The sequence below is a fragment of the Propithecus coquereli genome, unplaced genomic scaffold, assembly GCF_000956105.1.
Source record: "Propithecus coquereli isolate 6110/MARCELLA unplaced genomic scaffold, Pcoq_1.0 Scaffold1, whole genome shotgun sequence".
Lineage (NCBI taxonomy): Eukaryota > Metazoa > Chordata > Mammalia > Primates > Indriidae > Propithecus > Propithecus coquereli.
The window spans coordinates 14,190,022-14,202,632 of NW_012133857.1; the positions used below are offsets into that span (position 1 = coordinate 14,190,022).

At 37.8% G+C, this 12,611-nt stretch overlaps 1 protein-coding gene across 1 annotated transcript in view; it reads right to left on the minus strand.

Moving 5' to 3' along the window:
* The window catches only part of VPRBP (Vpr (HIV-1) binding protein), a 69,599-nt gene that overhangs the window by 37,665 nt on the left and 19,323 nt on the right, over positions 1–12,611 (minus strand). Inside the window, 3 exon segments of the mRNA XM_012638884.1 lie at positions 300–812; positions 1,774–1,911; positions 10,591–10,704. Of these exon segments, the coding sequence (XP_012494338.1) occupies positions 300–812; positions 1,774–1,911; positions 10,591–10,704 (765 nt within the window).

The following is a 12,611-nucleotide window of genomic DNA, read 5'->3' on the forward strand; positions in this document are numbered from 1 at the left end:
TGAGGCTAAGGCAGGAGGATTGCTTGAGCTCGAGACTAGCCTCAGCAAGAGCAAGACCCCATTTCTACAAAAAATAGAAAAATTAGCCTGGTGTGGTGGCAAGTGCCTATAGTCATAGATACTTGGGAGGCTGAGGCAGAATGATCACTTGAGCCAGGAGTTTGAGGTTGTAGTGAACTACAATGACACCACTGCACTCTAGCCAGGGTGACAGAGCAAGACTCTGTCTCCAAAAAGAAAAAACAGAAATAAACACAATCATTCCAAGGTATAAACAATACTCTTTCCAAAAAACTTACCTCCTGATATTCTCCTAGAGGGGTCAAGTATTGGAGAATGAGTCGCTGCTCAATAGCAGGAGTCATGGGATAAAGGGTGTAATTGGTGCCAATCACCCAGGGGGACATTTCTGACCAGCTGCTATTAGACAGCTCAACAAACATGCGATCTGGATCAGAAGATGAGAAACCCAACTTTTGCTTGGCCTTCCTAAAGTTCTCTCTGTCACCCTGTTTTGCTGACTTGTTTTTCTTCAATCCTCCTTCCTCAGGTTTGGTTGCTGAGTTCACTCTGCTACTGGTCTTATGGCCTGAATCAAGATGAAAGGAGATCTCCATGTGTCCAGAAGCTTCCTCTTGGTCTCCATCCACTACATCTACAGGCATGTCACCATAGTCCATATCCACAGCTTCCTCATCCAGAGGCAAAAGGGGTTCAGAAGACAGCTTCCGTGGGCTGGGACGCTTGCTTTCTTGCCGCAAAGCCACTTCCTGAAGCTGTAGCTCCCTCAGTCTTCGAAGTACTATTGCCACCTATCAACAGATATTGCAGTAAAAGAGGTTGTCTCTTCTACATCTTAATACTTAATAATTCTTATTTCCACTTAAGAAGAACTAGATACTCATGTAGTTAGCCCAATGCCTGGAAATAGTAAAGATATGATAAATATGTTGAGTTGATTCCTATAACCTGACGGAAGCAACAGCTAGTCTTGTTCCCCATAAAATTTCCCATAGAACCCAAACCAGAAGATCTACACATAAACTACATCATTCACAAGTGATCTGTTTAGGTCAAGTTGGGCTCAAAAATCACACCTGAAGAGGCAGAAGCTAGATATAATCACAATTTTTAAAAAGTGTCTCTGATAATCAAATGTGAAGGTTTCTTAAATCTATTAAGTTGTATTCTGTTAAATACTATCATCCACATTGCACATAATTACATAATCTATTTTTCAAGTTCATTTATTTTTTTACTTTTTCTTTTAAGTATTTACTTTTTGGGCCAACCCTAGAAAGCAGCATTGTGCTTGGTTTTAAAAAGAGAGGGGGATTATGTGTGCAATTTACTTTGAACTGTATTTTTTTTTTTAATTAGAAAGGTGGCTAGATAAAAGGAAGGGCAAGTGGATGAATATATAATAAGTATAGTAAAATGTTCATAACTTAGGTGATACATATATAGTTGTTTACTATAAAATGCTTCCAGCTTTGAAAACTTTCATAACACAAATGTTGGAGAGGGAAAGAAATGGAATAGTACTATTCTTTATTTGGCATAAAATGTCATGATTCTTGACAAGATTAAAATACCTATTTTCAAGTTCAAAAAAAGTAAATTCAAAACTCTAATGGAAAGTAATATTAAAATTATAGCTATGCTCCAGTACCAGGTAATAAATAGGATCTACCTATTCAGATTCAGATAGCAAGCAAGAACTTGTGAATATTCTACCATTTTATGCAATATTTATTCTAACACAGTCCTTACCAGCTGTGAATTTTCATCCCTATAGTTGGCAGCAATGTCTTGATTTTCCATAGCACCTCCTAACAGTCCAGTAGAGTATGTCCTCAATGGTTGGTCAGCCTCTCGGGCCCATTTGAAAAGATTCTCAACAATTCCTTCCTGTAGTGAAGGAAATAAAACTGCACAATTCAGAAAAAGCCCACTTCCATAATTAAAGATACAAGCAAACATTTCAATCTTATGAAAAACATTGAATAAAATATTCAATGTTGTTCATAGGAGCCAAAAATGTTTGGCCAGGTGTGGTGGCTCATGCCTGTAACCCCAACACTTTGGGAGGATGAGGAAGGAGGATCTCTTGAGGCCAGGAGTTCAAGACCAACCTGGCAACAAAGCAAGACTCCAACACTACAAAAATATTAAAAAAATTAAGCGGGTATGGTGGCACATACCTATAGTCCCAGCTACCTGGTAGGCTGAGGTGAGAAGATCTGAGCCCAGGCATTTGAGGTTGCAATGAGCTATGACTGAGTCACTGCACTTTAGCCTTAGCAACAGAGCTAGACCCTGTCTCTAGGAGAAAAAAAAATGTCCTACTAAACTGTCCAATAGTAGGTTGCTTAGTTATATAAAATATCGGTGCATTTGTGCAAAAGAATCCTATTTAGACATTAAAACTCAAACTAAAAATCAATAATCACCAGAATTTAGTCCTACTTTACATGTTAACCCCATGTAACCAAAAGGTTCCATAACCAACTAGGGAGCACCAGTGGCACAATCATAGGTCACTGTAACCTTGAACTCCTGGGCTCAAGTGATCCTCTCATCTCAACCTCCCAGAGTGCTGGGATTACAGGTGTGAGCCACTGTACCTGGCCCATTTTCTTTGGACTATGTATGTTTATATGTATTCTATTTCATAATAAACACTAATTTAAAGTGGGCGCTGGCTGAGGTCATGCTACAGTCTCACAAGCCTGGCAGAAAATAAATAAATAAATAAATAAATACACACACACACACACACACACACACACACACACACACACACACTGGCCAGGCGTGGTGGCTCACACCTGTAATCCCAGCACTGTGGGAAGCCGAGGTGGGAGGATCGCTTGAGGTCAGTAGTTCGAGACCAGTCTCAGCAAGAGCAAGACCCCATCTCTATTAAAAATAGAAAGAAATTAGCTGGGCAACTAAAAATAGAAAAAAAATTAGCCGGGCATGGTGGCACATGCCTATAGTCCCAGCTACTCAGGAGGCTGAGGCAGGAGGATAGTTTGAGCCCAGGAGTTTCAGGTTGCTGTGAGCTAGGCTGATGCCACAGCACTCTAGCCCAGGTAACAGCGCAAGACTCGTCTCGAAAGGAAAAAAAAAAAAGACAGAAAATGAAAATCATCTGCATTCTACTATCCAGCTTAAGGAAAAGAAATCTCCTATGTGCCCCTCCCTGTACCACCTGTGCCCCTCCCTGTACCACCTGCCTTCTTCCTTCCCCCAAGGAGTTTAAACATTCCTAAATTTTAACAATTTTCTTGTTAAACTTTTCTTAAGTGTTACATGCTTTTGAACTATATAAACTGTGTGGTACAGTATATTTTTTTCTGTAACTTGTTTCTTTAACTCCACATTATGTTTTTTAGATTCATCTACGTTGTTGCATGTGGCATACTTGAATAGCACTCAACATAAGACAGGCTACAAAATATTAATTTATTTAACTCTCATATTAACCCTGTATGAATTGGTAGGAACTATATTTGCAGATGAGGAAAAGGAGTCACAATGAGGATAAGTAACTAACCAAAAGTCACAGAACTAGTAAGTGGCAGAGCTAGATCTGACCCTAGACAAATAACTCCAGCTACTCTTCACGCCCATACTGTGCAGCTATTTTGTTGGCTTAACGAACAATGATACCATAAACTATTCTTGTGTAAGCCAAATCCCTAGGTACACATCTAGGAACAGAACTGTTAAGTCACAGGGTATATACACGCTCAACTTTACCAGATGAGGCTAAACTATTTTCCAAAGTGATTGCAACATTCACATTTCCACCAATAGTGAATAAAAGGGTTCATTTTCCCCACATCTTTGACAACACTTTGCCACTATCAGACTTTTTTTTTTTTTTTTTTTTTGAGACAGAGTCTGGCTCTGTTGCCCGGGCTAGAGTGCCATGGCGTCAGCCTAGCTCACAGCAACCTCAAATTCCTGGTCTCAAGCGATCCTCCTGCCTCAGCCTCCCGAGGAGCTGGGACTACAGGCATGTGCCACCATGCCCGGCTAATTTTTTCTATATATATATTTTTAGTTGTCCAGATCATTTCTTTCCATTTTTTAGTAGAGACAGGGTCTCGCTCTTGTTCAGGCTGGTCTCGAACTCCTGACCTTGAGCAATCCACCCGCCTCGGCCTCCCAGAGTGCTAGGATTACAGGCGTGAGCCACCGCGCCCAGCCCAGACTTTTTATTTTTTGCAGTCTGATAGGTGTAAAAATAGCATTTCATTAATTTGAATTTTCCTTACTTACTAATTAGGTTCAGCATTTTTATCATTTATTTGTTCAGCTTTTGCTTCTGTGATATACTCTTGCTTTTGCCAGCGTCTTTTGCCAAACAGAAGTTCTTAATTTTTATATAACACTTTATTTTTTTCTTTTGTACTTAAGTCTTAAATTCTTGCATAGAGTCATTGAGTCATTCTCCCATAAACTCCCAAGAATTTTAATCATTTTAAACATTTTGAAATATTCTGTTGTAAAATACTTCTTGATATGGAATATATTTACCATCTATATTAAGTTTATTTTATTGTTCCCTCTTTCCAGTTTAAGAAACTTAAAATATTAACTATAACTAGCCTCTTCCAACTTATCTAGAATTTTTGTTCTACTTTTTTCCCTTCAAAATTCTTTTGGTCAATATTTCTAGGTTTGCAAAAGGATAATGAAGACATTTTCTACTATCTTCTGATCTTTATTACTGCTGTCGCAAAGTCTGCTGTTTTATTATTTGCAGGAATCTTTTCACTCTGGTTGCTTTTAAGATCTCTTTATTACTGAATCTGAATGGTCATGTTTTTCATTAATTTGTAAAATCCTAATGTCACTTCTCTGAATATTACCTTTCTCATTTCCCTATTCACTCCTCCTGAAACTCCTTTTAGATACATTTTGAACTTTCTAATTCTAGTCTATGTCTCAACTTTTTATATTTTTCATCTCTTATTTCTAGGAGCTTCATTATTAGTTATCCTGTCAGATCTTCTATTAATAGTTCATTAATTATATCTTCAGCTGTGTCTAAACTTTAAGTTTTTAAATTCAATACCTGTAATTTTTATTTCTAATAGTTCTTTGATTGATTTTCCAAATAGCCACTTATTTAATAGAAAGAATCTTGAGCTTTTCTTAGGGTCCTAATTCCTTCTTTTTATATCCAATAGTTTAACCATTTTTAAGTGTACAATTCAATAGAAATCAAGTAGTTCACAATGTTGTATAACCATTACCAGTATCTATTTTCAGAATTTTTTCATTATCCCAAAAAGAAGCTTTGTATCCTCCATTTTCAATAACGGCTAGGACAACCAGACAGAAAGTCAGTAAAGAAATGAAGGGCTTGAACAACACTATAAACCACATGACCTAAAAGATACATGCAGAACACTTCACCATAGAAGAGTAGAATATATATCCTTCTCAAGTACACATGAAACATATTCTAGAGTAGACCATATGTTAGGCCACAAAGCAAGTCTTTTTTTTTTTGAGACAGAGTCTCACTCTGTTACCTGGGCTAGAGGGCCGGGGCCTCAGCCCAGCTCAGAGCAACCTCAAACTCCTGGGCTCAAGCAATCCTCCTGCCTCAGCCTCCCAAGGAGCTGGGATTACAGGCGTGCACCACCACGCCCGGCTAAGTTTTCCTATTTTCAATAGGGATGGGGTCTCGCCGTCACTCAGGCTGGTCTAGAATTCCTGAGCTCAAATGGATCCTCCCGCCTTGGCCTCCCATAGTGCTAGGATTATAGGCATGAGCTACCACTCCTGGCCAACAAAGCAAGTCTTAATAAACCAATGAGTGGCCCAGCATGGCCTTCTTCATTTGGGGAGGCACCTAGGGATTTCCTTTTCTATGAGTTTATAATAGTTTACCAAGAATTAGTATGTGTGTGCAATAGGGGAGTTTCCAAGTTATCCTGGCCAGTCATCTTGATACATCTGGGTCTCCTTCCCTCTATCCTGAACCATTTCTTTTTTCTCTGTTTCTGAAAAACCATATACTCACGGTGTTCTTACTACCTCATGGGATGCTATGAGGATTAAGCAACATAATGCAAATCAAACGCTTAGCACAGGGCTAGCATCCAATAATAGCAGTAATCAACCTAACTGGCTGGCCCCAAGGACATTCTCTTTGCAAAACACTTATTAACATTCTAGGGGAATCTTAACTTTCCAGAGAATAAAATCAGGGAAAAGGTGGCTTATAGAGTACACTTTGAAATTTCATTCTCTCCTTCTTTTTTTCTTGTTTTTTTTTTTTTTTTTTTTTTTTTTTTTTTTTTTGTAGCAACCACATCTCACTATGTTACCCAGGCCAGTCTCAAACTTTTGGCTTCAAGAAATCCTCCCACCTCAGCCTCCCAGAGTGCTGGGATGACAGGTGTGAGCCACTGTGCCCAGCCCATTCTCTCCAATTTTATAACTCTGATCCCCAATAATTTAAAACCTCAAAGAGAAAAGTGAGGGCAGTACGGGAGAAAAGAGAAAAATGATAAAGTAGTAGTCTTACTTAAAAAGTGAGTCCCTAAAAGGTCCTAATCTGGCTGGATTATCAGCATATGCTGATCACTTAACAATATGAAAAACCAATTACATAAACATTATTAAAGATAAAGTGGCACACTTAATATAATGAAGAAACTATACAGCCAAATAATTTTAAATAAAAATAAAATTTAAAGTTTATTTCAATATCTCTGAAAGTCAGCAACTTTTTTAAAACAGTGGCTTAATTAACAAAATCAATTTAATAAATTGCATCCAGCTCTAAAGTAAAAAGAAATGAAATTTAAATATCAGAATAAATTGCACAAAGTAAGAGTAAACTGTTCAAGAACATTCTTTTTCATACATCTAATGTATGGGTTGCAATGGAGTTGCGACTGGGTTGCAACGTAAAAAAAAAAAAGTAAAATTGATGCCAAAGTGCCGTGGCAATATAGTGAAACTTTGTCTCTTAAAAAAAAAAAAAAGAAACAACCAGAAGTACTTATGGCAAAAAAAGAGAAAAGAAAAGAAAAATTAGCTAGGCACAGCAGCCCACAGCTCAGATCTGTAGTCCTAACTATTCGGGAGGCTGAAGCGGGCAGATTGCTTGAGCCCAGGAGTTGGTGGCTGCAATAAACTATTATTATACCATTGGACTCCAGCCCATGATAGAGTGAGACCCTGCCTCTTAAAAAAAAAAATGTGTAAAATGTGTTACTATGATTCACAAAATTTGAAAAACACTACTCTAAAGCAATAAAGTTTTTTTGTTTTGTTTTTTGAGACAGAGTCTTGCTCTGTCGGCCTGGGTAGAGTGTGGTGGCATCATCACATCTTCACTGCAACCTCCAACTCCTGGGCTTAAGCGATCATCCTGCCTCAGCCTCCTGAATAGCTGGGGCTATAGGTGCAGCCAACATGCCCAGCTAATTTTTCTATTTTTTTAGTAGAGACGGGGTCTCACTCTTGCTCAGGCTGGTCTCAAACTCGAGAACTCAAGCAATCCTCCTACTGCAGTCTCCCAGAGTGCTAGGATGACATACGTGAGGCACTGTGCCTGGCCTAGAGCAATAAGCCTTAATCATAGCTTTGTGAAGCACCAATAGCCAATCTGTCTAGAAATGATTTCTGACTCACTAATTAAAAAGCTATAATTTTTTTAAAAGAAATATTGATTCACATCAAAAGAGCATTTGCATAGGATACTTCTAAAGAGTACAGATCATCATGTAATCCAATGGTAAAGCTAACACAATGTGAAAGAGGTTTATGATCTGTTCTCCAGAACATTAGATTGAAGACAATCTTATTTCCAATCTGATGCACGACTGAATAAGTCAATTCTCACAACTTAACAGAAATTAGTTATTAATTAAATCATTAATGAGAAACAAGAAAGCTGTTTTGCAGAAAATTTTATTATTGATAATATCCCTTAAGCAGTGTTTTTAACCTCCAAAGGGCATTCACTTCTTTGTAGATCTACAAGGATGAGACTGTAAGAGACCAGAGGTAATTTTCCTACAATGATAACCAGGAAGTTTCACAAAGCACAGTGAAATCATCTGTGATCTTCTATAAACCTTGTTTATACAAATATATTGCCATAAATGCTGCTTTTATCATCTTTTCAAAAGTATCCATATTAAAATATTTTTAACAAGGATATAGATTCTTCTGGTCTCCCACAGGGGCTAACTGAAGATTTTAAAATCTAATCTGTATGCAATATGGCAAATTGTAACATGAATTACAATGTCATTCTCTAAAATCCTAGTTTTCTGCACAACTGTTCTGTAATAAATGTTAACATAAATTTTCTTAAAAGTTAAATTTTTAAAAATACAATAAATAAATAAGAAAAAAAGGAGGGGGAAGATTAAAAAATAATAAAAAAGAAAAAATATATATCGAGTTCATTTGATTCATATACTTAACTATAAATAAGACTTCCAGATTGTTTCAGAAGATTAAAATTTTAGTATCTTTAAAAATAAAGCGAGCTTTGTGGCATACCCAATTCATACCCAATTTTGTCTCTTAAAGCTAAGAGACAAAATATTTATATTACTTCTAAAAATAGAGCAACTAATTTCTGACAGTTGAAGTATACATGCATACTCACTATCAAATTAACATTTTCTTGTCTTTATAGCACTTACTCTTATTTGAAATTATCAGTTTACTTGTGTCTGCCAACCCCCAAACAAATACATACATGTAAGCTCCCATCTTGCTGACAAAAAATTCCCAGTACCTAGCAGAAAACAGGTCTTCAAATATTAACTAAATGAATATTGAAAGGTGGTCTTACTAATAACCTAACAGAGGAAAATAAACTATCAGAAAGTAAGAGAAATAAACTCACAGCACATAATTGCCCCTATGAAGACAAAACTCACAGTACAACTGCCCTTTGAGTCTCATTCTGTTGCCCAGACTAGAGTGCCGTGGTATCAGCCTAGCTCACAGCAACCTCAAACTCCTGGGCCCAAGCAATCCTCCTGCCTCAGCCTCCTGAGTAGCTGGGACTACAGGCGCTTGCCACCATGCCCAGCTAATTTTTTCTATTTGTAGTTGCCTGGCTAATTTATTTTTTATTTTTAGTAGAGACAGGGTCTCGCTCTTGCTCAGGCTGGTCTCAAACTCCTGACCTCAAGCGATCCTCCCACCTCAGCCTCCCAGAGTGCTAGGATTACAGGCGTGAGCCACTGTGCCAGCCTAACTTGTTATCTCTTAAGAGTTCTTCCTCAGCCTTGAAGAGACCTAAGCAGACAAGTAGGGGTGTGAACTCTCTGCCTCAGTTCCTACCCAAAAAACCAGATTTCAAGGACTCACATAACCCAGCCTCACAGAGAAAAGAAAAAAATAAAAAACACCTGCAATAGCTTCGCTGCTGCTTCTGTTATCAGTCTGCTGAAGCAAAGGGGGGGAAAAAAGCCATTTTACCCTTTAAAATTCCAAGCAGCTTTTCCTCAGCTGCTGGCATTTCCCACTACTTTCTTCAGTGCCATACCACATCCATATCCCTTCTTTTCTTTCTCTCTCTCTCTTTCCCAAGAAAGTAAAATAAACTTTCTTTCCTAAAACTATTCTACTCCTGGTGTGAGTATTCTTTCTCCAACCTGTATCATGAGCACCTTGTGAGATCCATAACCTAACATATACTAAATATCCCTAAGAATAGGATGAGCTTTTCAAAGTATACAAACTTCTTTGATGAGTGGGGAAAACCACTCATCAAGACTAAATGTTAATTTGATAGTGACTATGCATGTATACTTCAACTGTCAGAAATTAGTTGCTCTACTTTTAGAAGTAATATAAATATTTTGTCTCTCAGCTTTAAGAATTTGTTGTGAATTGGGTATGCCACATAGCTTGCTTTATTTTTAAAGATATTAAAATTTTAATCTTCTGAAACAATCTGGAAGTCTCATTATAGTTAAGAGCTTGGATAAAATTATAAATCCATTCTAAAAACACATGTTTTTAAGATTTAAAAAAAAAACAAACAGGCCAGGCACAGAGGCTCATGCCTATAATCCCAGCACTTTGGGAGGCTGAGGCAGGAGGAACGTTTGAGGCCAAGAGTTCAAGACCAGCCTGAGCAACACAGAGAGACTCCTATGTTGTTGTTTTTCTCTATAAAAAACAAGAAAAATTGTCTGGGCATGGTGGCACATGCCTGTTGTCCCAGCTACTCAGGAGGCTGGGGTGGGAAGATCACTTGAGCCCAAGAGTTCAAGGTTACAGTGAGCTATGATCACGCCACTGCACTCCAGCCTGGGTGACAGAGCAAGACCATCCCTAAAAAAAAAAAAAAAAATTAAGGAAAAAAAGATTTTAAAAAATAATATAGTAGCCAAGCAACAAGTACTCATCAAAATAGCTATTTTTATATTTTCTTATTGCTTGTCTGGATTTCTTAAATTTTTATAACTTTACTATTTGAACAACAAAAAGCTATAACTATTATTTTAAAAACAAAGACTAATTAAACAGATTACCATTCAATCAAAAACTGAAATGATGTATTTTCTTTTTAGTAAGTACCTTTTCTTGAAAGACAACAGCAGTTTCCAGCCCTGGCATGATGTCCAGTAGGAGTCTGCAAGCCGCAGTGTTTAAAGGGGGCTCTCGGCTTGTCATCACATATGCATTCACCAGCTGTAAAGACAAAAATGCTTTTCATCTGAAAATCAACCCAGTTAAATTAAAGACATCTAATAAATCTTTAACATATTCCCAATACTTTCTTTTTTTTTTTTTTTGAGATAGTCTCGCTCTGTCACTAGTGCTAGAGTATAGTAGTGTCATCATAGCTCACTGCAACCTCAAATTCCTGGGCTCAAGTAAGATCCTCCTGCCTCAGCCTCCCATGTAGCTGGGACTACAGGCGTGTGCCACCATGCCAGCTAATTTTTCTAGTTTTTATAGAGACAGGGTCTTGCTCTTGCTCAGGCTGGTCTCGAACTCCTGAGCTCAAGCAATCCTCCTGCCTCAGACTCCAAAATGCTAGGATTATAGGCATGAGTCACCAATACTTTCTTAAAGGGTATGAAAGAAGACTGTAGGTAATAATTACTAATTTAACCTTTAATATTATAAAGTTATGAATGCTGCTGAGTCATGAAGATATCATACATTTCTTCAGCCAGCAGGTTTAAAGCCAAATCCCCCCAAAACAACTCAGCAACCATAGAAATTAAGCTCAAAGGGTATCACAAAGAAACCACCTCTCCCCCGTATATACTTTTTCAGAAATATAAAGCAGGGCAAGATAAGCCTCAGATTCCTGACAATGGTTAATAAAAAACTTGAATTTTATATTAATAGTAAGTTACATATATGTATGTTTTACGAAAACTTTTTGTTTGGCACTTACCTATTATTTACCTATCTCTACTAAGCGGCACTATGTTCTGTGCTGGGTATATATAGTAAATAATTACTGACACAGTTCCACCATCAAAGGGTTCATAATCCAACAGAGGTGACAGTTGGGAAAACAGATAATATCATGAGTACAGGATGCTACATAAGCCCCTAGGAGGCCACACAACCCCTGCAAAGGAATCAGAGAAGGCTTCAAGAGAAGAGATTCCAAGCCAGAATGTAAAGGACAAGTAGGGAGTAGCTAACAAAAATTAGGAAGAGAGGAAGGCCAAAGGCCAAGAACTGAAGCTGCAGAGAACACAGTCCAGAGACAGATCAGGTTTTTACACCAAACTAAGGAATTTAAAATTTATCCTCAGGGTAACAGAAAACATTAATGGATTTTAAACAAGAGGGTACTATGATCACTTTATGCATTTTAGAAATACTTCTGGGCTATAAAGTGAAGAATGGATTAGAGCAGAACAAGGCAAGAAGAAACCAGTTAAGAGACTACTACAGTAAGCAAATGAGAGATGGTAGTGGCTAAACTAAGGTCTGGCAAAAAGGACAGAAGGAAATGGAGGGATTTGTGAAGTTTAAGGAGGAAGGAACAATAACACCTGTAAAGTTCATTGAATAAGAGCTTGCAGGAGTAAAGGATACCATCTAGTTGACTAGACAAGGACATCATTACTGAGCTACAGAACAAGAGAAACAGATTGTGGAGTAAATGGTTAGACATGTGGAATTCAAGGTGCCTGGGGGACATACTCAGGTGGAAATGTCTAGAAGTCAGTTGGAAGTGATCTGAAGCTGAAAAGACACACTGGTGATACAAAAATAAATTTGGGAATCAATACAATACAGACAATAATAATAGCTAATACTCACTGAGCCCTCATTATCTGCCAAGCACTTTCTATGCTTACTTTCAATCAAGGATTACAAAAAACATTAAGTGCTATTATCTCCATTGTACAGATTAGGAAAATAAGTCTTGGAGAAAATAAAGCTTGAAGAGGCTTAAGGCACTTGCCCAAAGATCGAACTGTCAGTGAACAGCGTAGCTGGATTTAAACCCAAAACACAGACCCCCCAAAGCCCATGCTCTCAAGCATCACGTCATCCTACCTCCAAAAACAAACCTAACAGCCACAATTTTTTAAGCAATTGCTATGTTCGTAAGCTGTGAAATA